We start from the raw sequence: 20,554 nt of genomic DNA, 5'->3' as shown, positions 1-20,554 counted from the left end.
ATTCTTATAATGACCTTTTAAATGCAAAGGTTTTGGAACAGCATTTTTAGCTTTTCCAAAGACAACACTCTTGCCAAAATTGACTATAACAAGGTAGAAACTGGTCTTCATATTTCTCTAAAACAATGTTATTGTATTTTAGGTCATTGTGAGCAAACTCACACTTATGAATATTGTCTAACATGACTGCTGTGTAAGGAGGGTGAAGAAGAGCTTAAAAATAACTGCAAGGTATACACTACCCAAGAGGGTATAAGATAGATTAAAAATAACCCTCAGTTATACACCACCCAAGAGGGTAAAGGAGAGATTAAAAATAACCCTCATGTATACACTACCTAGGAGAGTATAGAAGAGATTAAAATTAACCCTCAGGTATACACTACCCAAGAAGGTATAGAAAAGATTGAAATTAACCCTCAGGTATACACTACCCAGGAGGGTATGGAAAAGATTAAAAGTGACCCTTAGGTAGACACTACCCAAGAGGGTATAGAAGAGATAAGAAGTAACCCTTAGGTATACACTACCTAAAAGGGTATAGAAGAGATAAAAAATAACCCTGAGGTATACACTACCCAAGAGGGTATAGAAGAGGTTAAAAGTAACCCTCAGATATATACTACCCAGGAGGGTATAGAAGAGATTAAAAGTAACCCTCAGGTATACACTACCCAAGACAATATAGAAGGTAGTAAGAATTAACCCTCAGGTATACACTACTTTAGAGGGCATGAAAAATAGAATTCACACTTATTAATATCAGGAGACTGCTCTTTGTCTGGACTCTTTCTTGTCAGGCATCCACTGTTAACTTATATAATCTTTCTCCTTTACTATATCTTGAATGTCATTGTCAAGCTTGGCTATTCTTGACTGACATCTTTGCAATTATCTATGATTATTTGACAAGAGGCATTTCCCACCTAGAAAGTGTATGGTCAAGAGCAATTTTATTTACCGCATCAACAACAGGGTTATATTTTGAGACCTCATGAATCCATCTGCTGGAAATTCTTGCTGTCTAATTGGTCCAGCACAGATGAACATGAACATAAAACATACATGTTGTTTGGCTACCTAATGTTGAACAAACAGTCTTTTTTGGTGTGCTTGAGACCTGCTGGCAGGACAGAACGTATTGCAGTCATCAGGGAATAGGCCATTTTACAGTTGTGTACTTAGTTGCCAAGCCTTTGATTTGGAGTGAGGCTGAAGGTGACCTTGTTGTGTTAGAGACCAGAATCTAGTTAGCATGATAACAAATTAATTTGCATTTCAAAAGCAGTAAGGTTTGTATCATAACAAGGTCACCCTTAGCCTCACTCCTGTTCAAAGGCTTGGCAACCAAGCACAAAACTGTAAAATGGACTATTGACAGAACATTTTGTTCTTTGCAAAAGCATTTTCCTGAATACACAGTAACTTTTCATTAGCACATTACAGTGCTTTTGCAGTCGAGATTAGATCCCATAACTCCAGAAAGCTCAGCCGATTGGTCAAAGACTTCATGAAGAGATTGTGTCAAGTGATTCTGATCCAAGATTTATTGTGTTTTCTTAATTGAAATTTGTGTGTAGAAGAAGTATTAAAGTGAACCTTTAACTTATAATAAAGAGGTTTATGTAACCCCATAGACACCTACCTACTACAAGCCTTGACATAATTCTCTACATTGATGACAGAAATATAGCATCTCTGTAGAATGCATGCTTTTTGGGGGGCCAAAGCTCCTCATGAGATGTCATTTGTTTTATTTACAACCAGCACTTTTTTTTAAGCAACAAAAACTTTGGTGTCAAAATTGATTACTGTTAGAAATTTGAACCATTTCTCTGTACCTGATTGACTGGTTCATCAAGCGACATGGTTAAATTCTGTTTTATAAAGGTTTTTTCCTCTTCAGCAATAGAACTGTAAATGGAAAGTACAAAAACATCAAATTCACATAATGCCAGATGAATGACCATAATTATATTAACATTTACTTGAATAAGTAACAGTAATCATAAATATTTGTAGATTTACTAAAACTATACATAAATAGGTGGGTCAAGAGATAGAAAATTCATGGAGACTTCATAACCATGAGTGCATGAGCCCATGAGTGAGCACTCCAAACAAGTCATGTAGTGAGATATTGAGTTGAAGATAGGGAAAGAAATTCTGTACCCACAAGCAACCATGTCTTTTTTTAATTTATTACATAAATGCAATAGGCCTTTACACATTTAAATCAGCCGGTGGCAAATATTACCATTGTTGATTCTCTTTCTCAGCTGTGAGAAATGCTATGATCAAAGCCTAGTCACTTTCAGTTTCTCTTTTGGTGTTTTGGTTTAGTTCCACATCTAGCAAATTTTGAACGCCACTGACTGTGAGTGATAAAAGTATTTCAGTGTTGTTTGTGGCCAATTAATTCAAGAAAATTTCCACACACAACCTTGGACTGAGAATTATGAATCAGCCTTGCCATTGATTAATCAACCTAACAGATTGGTGCTATAGGCCACTGAGGTGTCAGCACCTGATTGGTAATAGCAAACATACATAAAAAATTATGATGGTCAAAATTTTACATGTGTGCAGTTACAGCTTTTCCCAGGGCTAGAGATCCCTGTAAAAAAACACCACAGTTTATATAATAGAGGAAATGCTTGAATTGATATTAATTAAAGCATGGGATAACAGTCTTGGAAATTACCTATCCAGTATCTCTTGTTCATTATTCTAGACGACTGTTATCAATCCCAACCAACACTTAGCTAATTAAAAGTCACTTCTTTGAACATGACTCATAGGAGTGAATGTACAGTTCTAATCCATATGTATGTGCACCACTTACTGAGGGGCTGATTTCCTCCAATAACGCTCTACTCCATTTTTCATCAATACCATTGCCATCCACCTTATATTGACATCAAGTGTCTTATTTTTGAAAATTATCTTTGAAAGAAACAAGAAAATGTAAATTTCACATTTACTTGGTTTCTGTTGGTCAGATCTGACCATTCAAATTGCACCAAAAAGGGAGACATTAGCAGTCAATACAAAAAAGAAAGTGTGTACATTTATATATAGGAAGTCTGTGTATTGATTTTTCCATTTTTACAGTGCTTGATATGTAGAAGTAAAGTGCAATATATGTTGTGATAGGGGAAAAAAACAGCGAGACTATACTTTCATCCCTACAAGCCTGTTTCGTGAGTGAGCAATCATGAAACAGGCTTGTAGGGTGAAAGTATAGTCTCATTGTTTTTTTCCCCTATCGCAACATATATATATATATATATATATATATATATATACAAAAAGTACCCTCTTTATTTCACCACATCAAAATACACATGTACCTACAAACCTAACTTTATTGAAGCGCTTTGAGTAAAACAGGGTAATTCTTTATCATCAACTTAACAGCAAGGATATCTCATCAGCAATAAAAATTCATCACAAAAATAAAAAGTTGCATAAAAAGCTAGTTAGTGATAATGTAGTCACTCCACTCCATATAAATTGTCTCTGTGGTCCAAAATGTCAATGCTAAACTGACGTCATCTGCGAACCATTAGTGTACAGACGCTTGACAACATGGAATCAATTTCTTAACTGGGAAAAAAAATGCTCTACAAACTACATAGTATAGTGCATCATAAGGAAGCCCAAACGAATGTAAACTTGTAGGTGTACGTAAACTGCATCCACCAAATGTCAATAAGGATAGAAATAGCTAACTTGTAGCCCGTTCAGTATCCTATAACGGTTTGATCGAAAATTTCTACATTCCATAGTCACTTAATGATAGAGTGGAGACCAAAGCGACTCTTACCATGAGCAAACTGTAGTACCCTGGTTCTCTTTCCCATGATTTAAGCTTATCCTCTGCTTCCTTTGTAAGTGAGGGATTTTGGCTGCATGCATGGTTTAGTGCAAGCAATAACGCGTCTCTCCAAGCTTCATTCATTCTTTCTTCATCCTTTGAGGCTGCTATTAGAGAAAATATCGAACTGCCTGGGACATACTATGGATCATCTTTGGATGGTTGGCTACATTTCCTATTTCCTTACACAAAGTAGTTACCACTTATCATACCAAGAAGAAAATGGCGGTAAATTCAAGGAGAGATTCGAAGAGAAGTGAATTTCCTTTAGCTCAATTTGAGGAAACTTTTCCAATTGTGTTCCAGTGTAAAAATTGTAATAATATACTCGGCGATTCTTGCGCATGGGTTTCTTCTGACCGAGATCTTGAGATGATCTGCATAAACAGTAAGTGGTTTCTATGTTAACGTTTTTAGCATTATTCTTATTTCCTTCATGATATTATTGTGGTTGTCTTGTGAACTCTTATCAAAGGAAGCTCTTTGAATTCCTAGAGATTTACAAATGAGTATAATTTTTTTTGAAATAATACTTCTTTTGTGACGAGAATCAAGTTGTTAACTTCATTAATTCCTGCAAGGCAGAAGGTCACACTCATTGAGGAATAGACTGCAGTTTCTATCGGTTTCCCAGGATATTATGAAATAACTGAGAGACTACGAGCACCCTGATTGGTCAAAAACGTATCGTTTATTGCACCGGTAAACCCATAGAAAATTTAAAGATTCTTTTTAAAGTAACAGAGCGCACTTTATCCGTTTAGCGGCGTATTAATTCATTTGAGACTGGCGGGGGACGGGGGAATAGGAGCCCGAGAGATCGGGGGGGGGGGGAGAGAGTGGGAAACGGAATTTATATGAGGAGCGGGAGCGGGAGCGTGAGCAGAAATTAAAATGGCACTTGATTGCTATTTATCACTAATTATCATCCAGCCAAAAACCAGTACCTAGCAAAGTTTTTTTGCTTCTATTTAATGTCCACCAAGGCTTAAAATAAAACTTTATAATCAAGAAATACCGTGGAAGTAACTTTTTCTCATGTTGAAAAAAAAAGCATAATACCAGTGAAAGTGGATACCTATCAAAGTCGGTTATGTGATAGGTCATTAATAAAGTTAGGGGGTGGTAAGTTTCCAAAGAAACTGTGGTACTGTGTCGGTGGGAGAGTACAACAGGTAATTTAGTGTTAACAACTGGGTTGAAAATGTAAATTGACCACCATAAAGAGTTTAAAGGTTAATGTTTTGAGTGCTAGCCCTTTGTCACAGCAATTGACAAAGGGCTAAAACATCAGCCTTTAAACTCTTTACGGTGGTCATTTTACATTTTCAAATCGGCTGTTAACATTAAATTACCCATTAATGAAGCTGTTATTGTGGCGCAAGCTGTATCAGTCAAAATTCTCCAATGATTAAAGCAAGTCAGGTCAAATGTCACCAGGGGCTATGTTGATCAGCCTTGGTATTTTTTGGTGCAGCAATGAAAACCATGGAGACTTCATTTCTGCAAATGTCTCAGTTTGTTAAAATCAGACAGTCAAAAAGCTGCATAATGGCATTGTATGAATGTATGTACATCTCTCTGTTGCTAGATGAGGTTTAATTTAATAACACTGTACCTTAACAATAACACTAGAGATAAGGAAAATAAACAACATACAGTTACTAATGCATTTTCCTTCATATTCATTTACTGAAAATGCCCTGCAAAAAATGTAGGAAATGGCATTCCTAGACCCTAAATTTGAAAATTTTCTGGAGGAAAGTGCCCTCAGACCTCCTTAGTTTGGAGCCCCTATGCCACTCAATATTTTCTACTTATCTGTACACCTTAAAAATCTCACCCAATGCCCCTGGTTCTAAAGAAGACTTCAACTTCTTAAAAAATCTGAACAATGATCAGCCAAACAATGATATATACAATGACGTTCCACCAGCACTTAAACTTAACTCTCAAAACAATATCAGTTTAACAATTCTTTGGCAGAATTATGTTAATGGTATAGTTAGTAATTTCATTTGTCAATACATACAAGCATTTTGTGCTTTATTATTTATTATTATAATAATATTATTCAACTATCATAGAGGTCAAGTTGAGTATTCCGATGTAAACATGCTAAAAGCACATTTAATGTTCAAATGAAAAAAGATGAAACTCTTATGTTAATCATTAAATAAAGGCAGCTCAAGAATGATGGTTAAAAGGGTTCAAGGTCTATAGGATTTCAATTAACAGGCAGGCAGTACTGACTCTCAAAGAATCTGATGTGATGACTGGTAAACTAGACTCTTTGTTTTAACCTTGTTTCTGACATATCACAACAAATCACAATGCCTTATAACAACAGCAGTTACATAAACATTTTGTTGTTTTCTGTAGTTTCTTTTATCACTAAAGTGCTGAGCAGCCTTGTATTATTTTACTGAAGGCCTCAGGGTCTGGGCACAAACCAATGTAATATCAAAGTTCCATATGCTTGTTTCTCCTAATAAAATTCACTCTTTTTCTTGTTGACTTCACAAAGTTAATGGGAAATTAACTCAGGAAATGTGCATGAAAGAGAGTTTAGGTCTTACAGCAATACATGCCTAAAGAATGAACTTTCCTGTAGACATTTTCCAAATCAAATAGATGCACATAGTAAATTTACCATCATGCATAGTATTCTGAATGTTTTTTGTTTGTTTGTTTGTTTTTTCTTTCATTTAGAAGTAACACCATTTATATGTTCAGGGGAATGCTTGGAGACTTCGACCACAGAGAGTGATATAGGCAGGTATGATATAGGCCTCATATCCAGTTGACTGGATATGAGTCACCATATGATTGTGATCAGTTGGTTTTCAACAGTTGTGATTGCTGATCTCTCAACAGTAAACTGTTGCACACCTCTCCTGTTGCCATGTTTCTTGAGTATTGGCATTCAGCCTTCAGGGATTTCTAATCTATGCTATCTGTTGATTGAGTGTGGGTTGTCTAATTTCACCAATATAAATTTTGCTGCATTCACAGTGAATCCTTTAACACATGCCTTCTGGTTTAGCCAGATCAGAAGTTTCTTCCAGCCATACAGAAGCGTGAGTGCAGCTTAACTTCCCAACTTTAAACAGCCCGTATGGTTGTTGTTTTGCAGTGCTGGATAGACTAATGACATGAGTAAAACTTCATTGGTCAGTTTCCTAATCAAAACAAGAAGGTTAACTAGTGGAGAGTCTCGCCACATCTACTTACCATTGTCTTCTCAGAAGATCAATAGGGAAGCCAATGCCTTGGTTTAGCTTCTCAGTTGGTCTTGAAATAAGAGGATAGTGGTCCACTCAAGAATACAGAATACTATTTGGCTTTTCTATCAATACCCCTGGAGGGGACCCTAATGAGATTCACATGGCAGAACTGTTATCAATCTACATATAAAGACTCTCTTTTTCACTCTCTCTTCAGTACCTAAGTTTTTGGAGGGGTTTCTTGAAGTTGTGCCCCTATCTTCCTCTAGTCAGAATACCAAAAGTGTAAAATGTAACTTTCTTGATTCCTCAATAATTCATGTAACATAATCCTTGCTGGTGGAAAGAAGATATAAAATTGCTATTTTGACCTCATTTTCAGCTTCCAAGGAGCTACTTTAAAACTGATAACTATATTGCCTCCAAAATTTACTAATGCCAAAAATTCCTGTATAAATCCTGTATTTGGAATGCCTTGTTTTATGGCTATTTTCAAGCAATTATGTTACTCTTTGGAATCTCCAAATGCAATTAAAAGTCACTTCTTGTATGATATAGCCACTTGTCAATAGCAGAGAGAAAACTATATGGTTTCTGGAGTATACTTCTCCTTTAAATATCTACTTGTTACCTTACCTTTTTTTTCCTCATTTATTACATAAACTTTCAGTGAAGGTTTATGAGATGTAAATGAGAGAAAAAAAAAGGTAAGGTAGCAAGTCAGCCACTGCCTTATCACACCATCTAGTAGTAACAATTGTCTTAAATTCTTGTGCTTATTGTGATTCTTTGAGATTCCCACTTCTAGAAAACACACAATTTTGTTTTGCTGACAAATATTGCTTCCTTAAGCTTTATACACTCTAACATTACAATACTTATTCTCCCTACTATTCCCCATACCTTTCCAAAAGTACTGACTGGAAGAATTTGTTTAACAATCAAGAGTTGAGCAGTTGTTGATCATTTGCTTTAATCTCTTGACCTTAATATTTGATTGATGGGTAATATGAGGAGAAATTACATGCTAGACACTCTTAAGGGTTAAAGGTTGATCAATTTTGCTAATAATTGGTGTGCTTAAATCTTCTAGCACATTTATCCCTTTACACTGTAAGTCCTGCAGTTCACCTATTGGTCGCATCTACCAGACCACTCCAAAAGAACTGGACCATTTACGGTAGGCCTCTATTACAGATTGAAGAGTTGTATTTTTACCTGTAATAAGGTACAATTTAAATTTTTTATTGTTTCTTGAATTAGGAACAAAACCAAATCTTAAAATGAAAATTAAGGGGCTGTTTCACCCTTTTTCCTTAATTTTTAAAAATTTGTATGATAGTGATGGCCCAATTGAGACTTTGACAGATGAAGGTAGACAGTTGCGAGTATTCTTCATTCAGTTATCTTTGTGTATAAAGTAGCCTAGCTAAAGAATCCCACCAGTCTCCGTTTCTTTTAATTTTTTTTGACTATGTTTACTAGGATCTTTGGACAAGCAACCTCAGAACTTAAGGTGACTTCCAATTCTTAAGCAAAAACAAAAAATTATTAGAGGGTTCATAATATCATTTCTTTTTTTCATTTACCATGTCTGTGACCACCACTGAATCCCATGAATCTAAGAGCTGTCATATGGTGCCACATCCAATACTCAGTAGCTCAAGGAACATGGTATCATCTATGTGGATGGCATGGCTCTATTCAAAACGAAGCCATGATCGTGTTTGGCTTTAAATTGGCTCCATGAAGGTTTTTTTTCTTCGGATATCAACGTAATTCTTGACAATTATCGCCTTCCACTGTGTGAACTATCCCTCTCATAGTGATCGGCCAATCTTTTGCTTTTTGAGCTTTTTGCATGGTCCAATCACACGTGATAATTGGGAAAAGTATTTTTTGGTCCTCTTCAATATTCCTTTCTTCGTTCCTCAAATGTGCCTGATATTTTTTCATATACTTTAGGTGAGTGCATGCTGCGATAGAAGTATACGTAACATCTATATAACTTAAAGAGGTTGAAAAGAGGACACCTAGAACTTAGTAAATGATTACAGTACAGCTCCCATGAGTAATTCCAACGCCCTCGTTTCGAGTTGATCACAGACATGAAAATTATCATTACGTTAGAGCTGAAATATCATGAATAAGTTATTTCTTTCGTTTTGACTCTGTCTTTTAAGGTTACTTCCCACCTTTGCAGCTGTCCTTCGGGAAAAATTCATACGTGCGCTAGTTTCACTAAAATCCTAGCAAACTATACATCAGAACCAAGCGTAATAACAGCAGTTTACGATAAAAATATAATTTAAGCGACTTTTCTTTAAAGTAAGTGTCAGGAGCCTGTAAGGCGTGAAACGACGGAAGGTTCTGCGCTTGAATTTATCGGGTATCAGATGCTGCAACACGAGCTAATTTGCTTCACGGTTTTACTTACAAAGCATCAATCAACAAAAGTGTGCTAGGCTTTTTCGATATGCTGATTGGTTGTCTAGATATCAGCAGCTAAAGTTGGAGTAGCTAAAAATATTCGAGGCGTGTTGCGTTAATGGACGCCACGGGACAGATATCACAATTTCCCAACACACTCTCGTTTGTCATTATTCCTAGGATGTTTTGGCGAAATTTGACGAAAATCGGTCAAATCTATATACCCTATAAATTCGTTCTAAGTGGTTGTATTTTCCCCCCCAAAATCAAATACGAGATTTTAACTCATAGAAGTTTACAAACAACTCGCGCCACTCAAGGAGATTATTACGACTCCTGAAACCGCAAACCAATGGGACAACGGGACCTCCTCGCGTCAATGACGATAGATAAAGATTTCTCTCGAAAAGTAACCCTTTTCAGATAAGTTTTTTCTATCGCGATCGCTCATTGGAGCGTTGAGGAGGACGACACAATAATGAGAAAAGTTGCCAACGGCAAAGGAAAAAACCCGCGGCAAAAATGAAAAACCAGAAAATGTGCTGAGAAGCAAGACAACGAATCGACAATGTTTTTGTATCAAGGCTGGTACTTGCATTAAGAAAAGGAAACGTCTTTTTTAACATTATCTATGGCAAACTTTGGAATGGCGGCGACCTCTTTGGTCGAAATCTGGATGCCAACGTGGAGCTCCACCAGCACCAGTCACAAAGTTTTTTCTTTTCTCGAAAGAATGGTACTCTCTCTTTCTTCTTCGGGCCTGTTTTTTTTTTTTTTTTTTTTTTTTTTTTTACCCAGGATTTTCTTCCTCTTTTGATTTTTCCACGAGCAAAGATTTTTCCAGAAGGAGAGCTTCCACGTGTGAATTTTGTTAAGTGCGCAATGTAAACGAAATATGGAAATGACATGAAAAAGGAGCCCCGAGATGAGCGGTTGCCGCGAAAATTGCTCTAGGGAATTCTCCCCTTTCCGTTATTATGGCACCTTCCGGACTTATTAACTTTTTTTTATAAAAATACGTTTCTCTAAATAACTTGGGTGCTTTTTAATATTTCAGAAAAATTATTTTATGGAAACGCATCGAGGATAGATGCTCCTCACATATATCTGCAACAGAACACCTAACCACATTCGACGACATCCTTCGCCTTAATGGTTATCCAGAGAACAGTATAGAGCAAACAAAACGCCCACAAAACCCCCAACAAAACCCTCAACCTACCAACACAGGTCATACTTTAAGATCTCGTTCATTTCTGAACGACTCAATCACAAGATCACTAACATTTTTAGAAAAGAAAACATCCCGGTACGCATTGCCCACAAATCCTACAAGCTCAGACAAGCCCTATCCCACACCCAAGGAGCGCAAATGCACTAGAGACAAATGCCCTATCTCTAACACCGGATTGTGTTCACGACGTAATGCAGTATACCAGCTTACGTGCAACAGTTGCGATCAATAATACATTGGTAGCACGGCACGCTTCATCCACGACCGCGTAAAAGAACATCTCAATAATGAAAACTTGTCTATGAAAAAACATATTTATTCCTGCTAGAACAAAGACTGTAAAGGTATTGATGTCAAGATTAGTACGAGCGAAAACGACCTAGCTAATCTACGCCTTTATGAAACATTTTACATTAGAAAGTGCAAGCCCACAATTCCCTGGAAGAATGTAGTGAATTCGTAGAGCTTCTATTTTAGTATTTTATTTTATAGACCATTCTTTAGCGCTTTTAGAGGTCCTTTGTCTAGAGACAGTCCATCATTAGAGCCTTGTGTTCCATTCACAGTTTATTTCTATACTTTTCATACGTAAGTCACATATTTTACACATTTCACCTACACTTTCTTTGCATATATATAGCGCGCCCGGAATATTTTCTCATCCCTGATGATCCCGTTGATCGGCCAAAGCTTGGATTTTAGATTTTACTTTTTAACAGCAGTTTTAAGCCTCATTAGAACAGTTTTATATTTTGATTATGCTGCTGAAGGGCAACATGAACAGATTGAGTTAGGCTAATTGTTTGAATTCAGTTTAGTCGAATAAAAGAAAAATCGATTTTTTCGGCCACTGAAGGTGGGAAGTAACCTTAACTTGCTGACAAAGGTTGGACAACTCAGTATGTGATTTGGAGACTGTGTTTTAAATAAACAATGCAGGATTCTTAGAGATGCATGGAGTTCCTTAAATACATGTGATAAGCGCCGATAACTGAAAAGAAAACAGGAAAGGGAGGGATGTTGCATCAACGTCCCTGTATTTTTATTTATTTCCACCCAAATGACGTAATTGTTGTTATTTCATGTACTGACAACCGACTTCACCACCCTTAGAGTTTTGGTTTTGGGTGAGTCTAATTCAGAAGTCATTGAAAAATGCAAACAAGAATTTTTTGGAATGGCTTCAATTCACTTGACAACATTTGACACTCTTTAGGGAATTGAAGGAATTCTTGCGTGCAAATTTTGTAAACATTTGGTTGACAGCCAGGGATAAAGTCAGATGGTAGTTTTATATGCTATTGAATTGCTATATAGTTTTTTGATTTTTTTCTTTTAAAACGTTATTGAAATTAGCTGTACATATGTGTATTATATTCATCCTTCAGGAATCTTTATTGCTTGGATATGGAGTATACTAGAAGGTAATTGGTACTTGAAAAATAATAGTAGGTGGTGTGGGGGTATAACCAAACAAACCAACCAATAAACAGTAACAGTCATTTAAGGTTCGTAAATACCACCTACAATCATGTGGAAATTCTTAGTTGTGTGAACACAGATGTAGCTCTGGTCCCTTGAAATTTAGTTCTCGAAATTGCACCAAATAAAATAGAATTAATGAGCCTCGCCAAGAATGCAAAATTTAAAACCTATTTTGCTATTTACTTGAACTAGCATTTTTCAGTATACCTGAATGCGGTCAGGCCATCAATACCCTCTCTGTACTGTATCACAGTTCAACCCATACTGTGATAAGTTGGGCTTGTAAAATGTAATTCGAATCTTGCCATCTCCCTTTTCCTTTGCCCCGCACATAGATGGGAGACTACGTAAGTTATCTCATTCACCCAAGAATTACCCCTAATATTATGATATTTCATGGTCGTTAGCATCGGAAGTAGATGTCTCCAAATTGGCGACCTGTGTGCGGCAGTGATTTAGCCAGCGGTAACATTTTCATTACTTTGTGTTAATGGTTCAAAGTCAAAGCGAGATAAAAATTTGCATAGAGGAGCTACTGAAAAATTTGCCCCGCTCCATTTTTTGTTCCCACTTAATGTTGTTCGGTTGGTTATTCTTTTAGCTATCAGGTTGGTTCTGTGGATGGGATGCAGACTTTACCGGCAGAAGAAGTTCTTGACCTACCAACAGCTAAAGGGCTTCAGCAAGGAATTCACAAGGTACATTTATACTTCCTGTATACATAAACGGCGACAGCTTCATCAGTCACTTTTCATTAATATTAACGATTCTACATCCTGGAGGGCACCACTAGGGGATATTATGGAGTAGGCTGGCTCATGATACACTTTAAAAAGAAGGCTGTTAAGACTGCATATGGCAACTGAGATAACACAATTTTAATAACACTGAAAAGAACCAGAGTTTGTATGATAATGCTATAAGGTAGCTTTGCAGAAGATTTGTCTTGCATGCAAAACAGAAAACCTGCTGTATCCCACATATTTATGAGAGCCCTGTTCCACAAGAGAAAGGTGATTCAAGAATATAGTGAATAATTGACGCCCAACCACTAATTAAATGTTAACAAATAATCATACTAATAATAACAACAATAATAATGACGATGATAACAAAATTAATAGTAATGACAACTTTTAGGAGCTAGCTCAAGAACTTCACTGTTCCTCTGTCGGTCTATCCTTAGGCTCCAATAATGATTAAAATAACCTTCTGTTAACTTTTATTTCCCTAATAAATCATCGTATAATTTCATTGCAATTCTATTTTTGTGAGACTTTTGTTTCGTACAAAAAGGCATTCCTCGTTGTGAATATTCCGCCGAATGGCGTCCACCTGTTGAACTCAACGTATCGTATTTCGGACCTTGCTCGCTTCGCAAATTTAGCAGCTTTTTGAGCATTTGTCGCTGATTGAAATGGTAAAATGATCTCTTTTCGAATGAATAAAATTTTCCTTCAAAGTTTCCACGATGTGCAGATCAAACCTATTCAGATATTTTTGCAAGGAAAGTTTTATTTTTCAATTACGTGCCGGAGACACCACTGTGAAATTATTTAGGGATGTTTATTGTGGTCACCGTTAGCACTGAAAAATCATATCTTCGGATCTACTAGGAATAATTCGCTGATTGAAACGGTAAAAGGCTCTGTCTTAAAAGAGAAAATTTCTCCTCTAAATTTTCATGATGCGCCGATCACTCCTTTTATGACATCTGCAATGTAAAGCTTTCTTTTTTTCACGCGCCATTCTGAAATGGTTGTGAGATGTTTATCGCCTTCTATAGTACACTACGAGACAAACAATAAGTAGCACCGAAAAACAGTGTAACATTCTGTAACAATCGAAGCGATTCGTAGAAATCTTCACTAGGCGTTGAACGACCAAAGATATTCCGAAACAAACAAAAGCCAAGGGCGTGGAATATCTGGTAAAACTCGGCCGACTTCGTTGTTAGACGAAGAGGTCGTTCGTATTCTATTGTTACCCTCACTCACTGAACGAGACAACATTAAGGCTTCGCCTCTATAGGAGGCAGAAGCCATAAAAACTGGTGAGTTGTCACTCAAGTTTAACGGACTCTTGGTTTAATTACAGTTCTGTCTATAGAGTGAATTCGTATAACTGGTTGGTTATATGCTAATGAGTTTTTTTTTACTAAATTATAGCGAGAAAACAATTAGGAACAGTTGTGAACACTTGAATAACTTATGGATGCCCAAACAGGTCACAACTCACAAGAGTATTAGAAGCAAACTCATTCAGGTTATATGAATTCACTATTTTGATTTGTTCTTTATAGAGCGAACCGTTATGTTTTCCAAGAGATAAGAATCCCCGTGGTGCTTTTATCAAAGAAACAACAAGCTTTGTACTCAAATGCATATGTTTATCCACCAGATCGAAAGTGTCCTGCTCATGTTGGAAGAGAGGTTGACATTACTGGAAAATGAAGTTCGTAGCAACAAGGTAAATATGGAGGCTAACGAGACAAATTTCATCACGAAAGGTTACAACGGTGTAAGTGAAACACATAAGGAGAACCAGACTAAGAAAGCGAACAGAAAGAGAAGAAAGTAAACTGCATACAATCTATAGCTGGCTCGAGTATGTGTGACTACCTTAGTTAGGTTAGATTTTAACAAAATTCATATATGCTCTTTACCAGCTGACCTTGTTACTACTCAAACTGTAACTGTTCATATATTAATTATGTCGATCTCGGTTTTCTCTGTTCACCTTTATTAGAGTAATGTAAGTGTTAGTTCTAATTCAGCATGCACTCACCTATGAGGAAAAAATATCAAGCTAATGAATCAAAAAAATTAAAAAAAAAAAAAGAATAGTGAAAATTTGATGAAATTAAGAAACAGCTCTTCGAGGCATAATGAAATTTCCTGTCGTTACATTGCTTGCCCTCAAAGTGTGAGGTAGTTTAGTGAATCGTGGCGTTGACTGAGAATCTTTCCGTTGTTGAACAATGACACTTATTAATTAAAAACATGATCCGGGTTTCCACAATGGTACATGTATGATCAATCATTGCGTGGTATGGGAGGGCTATCATTAAGAAAATTAATAATGGGAGTAGATTCTATAACAGTACCAAAGGTGAGGTTTGGAACAGGAAATGTGGAGTGGATCAAAGAGGATCTTGCAAACATAATTGTGGTTCGATTAACCCTTGGAAAAAAGTTCGTGTCTCCGTGTAAGGTAACAATACCCGAGTTATTTACGATGTTTAGTGTCGATGCGTGATCATTTCTAAGTTGATTTATATTACAAAATTTTACACTAAAACTAACTGCTAAAGGACTAACCATGCACATAGTTGTTGTTGATTAAAAGAATTAAATGAAAGTGCAAACATAGTTAAAAAAAAGTGATCAAAGACTAAGTGATGTCTGAACGATACTACAGAAGTGGCACATGATCAGCTTAACATGGGCTTAAGCTCCATGAGCCTTTATACTGTGCTCCTTGAAACTCTTTACTCAGGGAACCATGACATCTCTCAAAAACGCCCCTCCGTCTCCCTCAAGAATGCTGGTTCCCAGGTCACAGAAGTTCAGATCTATGGCTAGTTTGTAGCGCATTCTAACATCAGTAACAAATCCCAAGAGCCTTTTCATATTAACTGCTGCTTGAGATGTGCGTGCATTTTCACTTTTGTACCTAAGGAAAATTTACAACTATTAGTTCCTAGAAAACCATTCTTTTAGTAAAGGAAGGAAAACCATTTTCATCCCCACCGCCGTATTTTGACTCTCTTACCCCCTGACTAGTGTTGCAGTTTTTCTTCTCCGATCAGACAACGTTGAATAATGTAAGGTGAGTATTGAAGCGAACTCTGGTTGAAAATTTCAAATTCGAATTTCACGAAAAGAAGCGGATCGCTTTCTTAAAAGCTGTTAGTCACTCGACAGGGTTTATGATTGTGTTACTTACTTGGTAACGACATCAACAAAAAGACTGTTGGCGAGAGGCATGGCGGAGCTCATGTCTTGAAGGTAATTGAAGTTGCCTTTCATCACTACTTGATTATAAATAGCATCAACCCACAAGGAAATGTCACGCTTTTTATACGCATCAGCGACTAGAAGAGACTGGGCACAAAAAGAGTATTCGAATTAGAAACAAAGTATCAGTAAGTTAGAGTACCAGGTGTAACTACCAACTATTCAACCAACTTGAGTTGAATGTTGGTATTATTAAATAACTCATCATAAAAGCACAAACATCATGTGAAGATAGACGGTTACCATGAACACATGGACAATCCATGTTTAAGAGACAGGACATAAATCGTCAATCTATGGACAGCTGTTAACTAAATAAATGCCAATAACTGTCATTACAAATAAAAACAATTTGCGATGCAAACACTTCTGACCTGAAAAAAATGGGTGTGATGGGCGAGGAATTTCTTTAAAGCAACATCGTTCAAATTTACTACTGTGACTCCAGAGGAAAGAAACTGGATCTGTAGGTGAACCAATCTTGCATTCTTAAGACAGGTCTGTGAATGTCGCCAGCAGTTCTCCTAATGAGTACAAGAAAGGAAACCTAGATTACCAACCTTGTTTTTTCTGTAGAGATTAGGATTACAGGTGAGGATGGGAGAATAAACACAGGAGAATCATTCGCTAAGGTTTGGAGTCAACACGCCCATTCCTTTTTTGACTCCAGCCCCAACAACAAACGCACAGACAGAAAAAAAAGATTACTATCTCACTGATATAATGATTGTCACCGGCGTGTTACCCACTTACCTTAGCATAGTTATCCGAAGCGTAGCAGAAGGATTTCATAATGGAATTAAGTTTGACGAAAACTTCTGCAGCTCCTGGAGCATTTTAATAAAGGTCGCGAAAGCCAAATTAGTCGAGAACACAGATTTGATAATAAATACAGAATGACATAGGCATAACTTATTCTTTAAAAATTAACGGCGAAAGGGAAACGGCATAAACTTGCAAATTAGGTGACTACTGTTACGGTATTTGTTTAATGTAATGACCACAAAGCCGATCAGAATTTAAATTTTGAATAAAGTAAAGCTGGATCCAACTGCGAAAATAACTTAAAGAGTGCGGAACATTAATTTATGTTTACATATCTTTATTTTGTAGGCTGATTTTGATTTTAGATCATCTACTTGGGTCCAAAAGACTTCACTTCAGTCTGTTTAATGCGGAGTACATGTATTCCAGTTTGAATACTTAAATTATTTTAAGCTTTACCTCCTTGATTTAACGAAAAGTAAACGTACATGCTGGCCGTCCAAATTCTTCACGCTGGACTCTCCACTGCGCGCACCTTTTCAATTTCTTGTTCATTCTAGAGTGAGCATGCGCATTTATAGTTCCAGTTGCCAGCAATTGCCAGTAATTGTCGTGTCTCATTGACACATGACAATATAACAACTCTTCATTGACACACGACAATATGAAAACTCTTCACATTGTCTGTTGATGAACTAAGACCGAAATGATACGAGGAGCATATATATAATTTAGTGAATCTTAAGATCAAGCCCACCTTTCTCAGCATTTCCCTGACCGTGTTTCTTACCTAGAACAAAGAAAAAGAGGGTCATAAGGGGGGCTCAAAACATACATTTTTTTCAATGGTTTAACATATAATACCCACCCGGATATTTTGTGAGTTTCATGAGTAGCAAAATTTTCTGCTCGTATTATATGTTAAACCATAGAATAAAAGATTTACCATTCCACTCTTATTTCATTTTCTAGTATTTTGGCTTTATTTTTCGAAATACTTCCCGCGGCCTTATCACAGCATTGTAACGATCACATATAAGTAGCACAAAAGATGGAAACAAAACAGACAAAACCATCAAATTGTTCTTTGCGATCCTTATGTTTCGGCCGCGACGAAAATTAGATACGTCATAGCTACTTAATTAGGTTAATCACCGTTAATAACATTAGTACGGCAAGCTTCCTCCCGAAGTCGACATCTGAGGCCATCGGGTATGTAAAATCTGTGGTTCGTTTTCTTTGAACTTTGTTCATATAACCTGATAAACTGTTTGTAATCATAGGTTTCGAAAGACTCATCAATAAACAACAGAAAGTCCTTTGAAACGTGGCTATTTTATACCGTTAACGCTTCGGTCGAGGAAACACCTTAAAAGAACCTGATACACTAAAGATTGTTTCTTAGTCGACCCTAAATTAGGAAAAACTTAAAATAAAAGTTTGGATCAATGAGTGCCGCCATTTGTTAAACTATGTAATATCATTCCACATGTTGCCCGTTCCGTTGCCCTGATATGGTAAAATGGGGTAGTAGTGAAATAATTAAGTTTCTTAACGCTTAATTCCCCACATAGATATCAGGAGCTGCACTTTAATGAGAAAATTAATCATTGAGGGTGAAAAATAAGAAAGTTGCCTTCCATTTACCTATTATAGGAAGTAAAAAAAGAAGCGTAAGGTACTGAACATATGATTTTTCAATTCCAAAAAGGGAAAGAGCCTCATCCATTGTAACATACCATGGCTTTCCCTTTGGAAGTTTGTAAAATGATGCTTTGTTTCAAATATTTGTTTTTTCGATATTTGTTACCTGGTCATCTCTGGCAACCACATTTTGAAATGTTGCCTTTCAAACATCTGTAACGTTATCCTTATGGGGCGCAAACGTAAAACTTAGCTATTTCCTGAAAAGCAATATCCTCTTTTGACCCTTCGAAACAGTTTCCAGTGTTCTTGACGAAGCACATTTCAAACAAAATTACTTCAATAAGCCAATAACCAAGTCCACTTGACAACCAAGTATATCGTGTATCAAGGGAAAGTACCTGGGAAACAATTTCCTAAACTAGCCAGTTGTTTGACGGCGGTGTCCTCCAAAGTCTGAGCAATTTCACGGTACATGCGAAAGTGATGCGCCACCAGAGAAAACTTATCTGTATCCTCCGGATGTTGTTTTCTTAAGTAATCAAGAAGTGCAACTTTCAGCTTATTTTCCTGAAGTAAAAAACAGCAACAAACAAATATTGATGGAGCGTAATAGACATGGAAAAAAGAAACAAGAGAACATATGCAAAAGACGCCAACAAAGCTATAAACCGCACTAAGAGTGTTTTAAGTCTGGTTCTAAGTCTGTTTTTTGGAAATTGATTTGTTAATTAAACGGGAATGTGATGGCTTGTGAGGCTAAAAGAGCTTTTGTCAACTGTGATTTGTCAGCTTCGATTCGTCGTGTCAGTGAAGTTCTGTGTTTATTTCAAAGGAAGAAAATCAAAGAACTTTAATTCCCTTTGGTGTTTCTACTTCTTTGGGTTTACACTTTCATCCAATTTGTAGACAAGTCTTTGGAGACGCTTACAGTGACTCAGAATAACGCAATATTTTTATTGACGTAAATTCTCATGTAGGTAAGTGCAGTCAGTTTGAGAGAGATGGTTACAGTTGTATTATCAAGGATATTTCAAAAAGACGTGTTACCTGGTCAATTCCTTTCCGACATAGAAGTTCAAAGTGCTCGTGCTCAAAGAGTGTGTCAATGATGTAAGACATCTCATTGAACCTTCCGATACCCGTGAGCAAACGAACCTATGAAAAAGGAAAACTGTCTCTACAAAGATAATTTAGTTTTATCAACTGGTTTGATAACACAAAGTGGTCATCGTAAGCTGAAGTTTCGAGAGCTAGTCTTTCGTCAGAGAAATGGCTAACGCTCGAAACATCAGCTTTGTAACTCTTTACGGTGGCCAATTTACGTTACCAACCCGGTTGATGATGCTAAATTACCCTGTTATACTCTCCCGTGGACGCAGCAACACAGTTTCTTTAGAAACTTACTCCCCTTATTCATTTGTATTACAAAGAATATTCCTTCATTGGCTATACATAATCAGTGGAAGTATCAGTAGAAGTTTTAAGTACTGAAACACGTTACCATGAGCATGTAATCTCTGGATTCAGTCAAAGCAGTTGTTAGTACTCGACCATGTCGCAGAACTGCTGCAATACCCTCCATGTTACAGGCTAAAGTGTGACATTGATGGGCGCGAACCAGTAATTCCACTTTCAAGCTCAGTGCTGTAGAAAGACAGAATTATATGTGCAAACTTCGAGATACAACACATGTATACACAGAACTACTACATATCGGGCACACTACTGAAATACTGATATCACCATTATGGCCTAATCCTTTCTAAGAAGCTAAAATCACGAATAGCAAACAATTAGAACGATCCATAGATGAGAGTTTGCCCGATACACGTAACACCCAGCACTTTTTTTGTCGTGTTGCTCTGAA

At 36.8% G+C, this 20,554-nt stretch overlaps 3 protein-coding genes across 11 annotated transcripts in view; 1 reads left to right on the top strand and 2 right to left on the bottom strand.

The window, feature by feature from the left end:
- The window catches only part of LOC113668487 (importin-11), a 56,529-nt gene extending 52,469 nt beyond the window's left edge, over positions 1–4,060 (bottom strand). For 4 of the 5 annotated variants that reach the window (XM_027184383.2, XM_027184384.2, XM_089203773.1 and 1 more), the window contains exons 1-3: positions 3,830–4,060; positions 2,846–2,946; positions 1,842–1,914 (exon numbers count right to left, since the gene is read on the bottom strand). In XM_027184383.2, the coding sequence (XP_027040184.2) occupies positions 1,842–1,914; positions 2,846–2,946; positions 3,830–3,964 (309 nt within the window). In that variant the 5' untranslated portion in view covers positions 3,965–4,060. Of the gene's footprint in view, positions 1–1,841; positions 1,915–2,257; positions 2,376–2,845; positions 2,947–3,829 lie in introns of those variants that run through there. The other variant, XM_089203774.1, reaches the window with a different exon arrangement.
- A 21-nt stretch (positions 4,061–4,081) lies between these two features.
- LOC113668486 (protein Mis18-alpha) lies at positions 4,082–15,277 on the top strand. The gene is made up of 6 exons (XM_027184381.2): positions 4,082–4,268; positions 6,593–6,659; positions 8,201–8,287; positions 12,160–12,195; positions 12,858–12,954; positions 14,657–15,277. The coding sequence occupies exons 1-6, from the start codon at positions 4,103–4,105 to the stop codon at positions 14,834–14,836; spliced, it is 633 nt and encodes a 210-aa protein (XP_027040182.2). The 5' UTR covers positions 4,082–4,102; the 3' UTR covers positions 14,837–15,277.
- Positions 14,978–20,554, bottom strand: part of LOC113668485 (spatacsin) — a 43,595-nt gene continuing 38,018 nt past the window's right edge. For 2 of the 5 annotated variants that reach the window (XM_027184380.2, XM_089203771.1), the window contains 8 exons: positions 20,189–20,331; positions 19,735–19,842; positions 19,086–19,254; positions 17,798–17,830; positions 17,029–17,102; positions 16,650–16,799; positions 16,205–16,362; positions 14,978–15,931 (listed from right to left, as the gene is read on the bottom strand). In XM_027184380.2, the coding sequence (XP_027040181.2) occupies positions 15,751–15,931; positions 16,205–16,362; positions 16,650–16,799; positions 17,029–17,102; positions 17,798–17,830; positions 19,086–19,254; positions 19,735–19,842; positions 20,189–20,331 (1,016 nt within the window). In that variant the 3' untranslated portion in view covers positions 14,978–15,750. The remainder of the gene's footprint in view (positions 15,932–16,204; positions 16,363–16,649; positions 16,800–17,028; positions 17,103–17,797; positions 17,831–19,085; positions 19,255–19,734; positions 19,843–20,188; positions 20,332–20,554) is intronic. The other 3 variants (XR_016185830.1, XR_016185831.1, XM_089203772.1) reach the window with 2 other exon arrangements.

This window comes from Pocillopora damicornis, chromosome 4, assembly GCF_964200805.1.
Source record: "Pocillopora damicornis chromosome 4, jaPocDami1.2, whole genome shotgun sequence".
Lineage (NCBI taxonomy): Eukaryota > Metazoa > Cnidaria > Anthozoa > Scleractinia > Pocilloporidae > Pocillopora > Pocillopora damicornis.
Note: the sequence above shows the minus strand (reverse complement) of the source record. Positions and strands in the feature narration are given on the sequence as shown.

Bases quoted from the DNA above. Each gene is read 5' to 3' on its own strand.
- LOC113668486 (XM_027184381.2), top strand. From the start codon at position 4,103: ATGGCGGTAAATTCAAGGAGAGATTCGAAGAGAAGTGAATTTCCTTTA. The intron at 8,288-12,159 runs GTAGGCCTCTAT...TTCATCCTTCAG, and splicing joins AAAGAACTGGACCATTTACG to GAATCTTTATTGCTTGGATA. The intron at 12,196-12,857 runs GTAATTGGTACT...TTATTCTTTTAG, and splicing joins GATATGGAGTATACTAGAAG to CTATCAGGTTGGTTCTGTGG.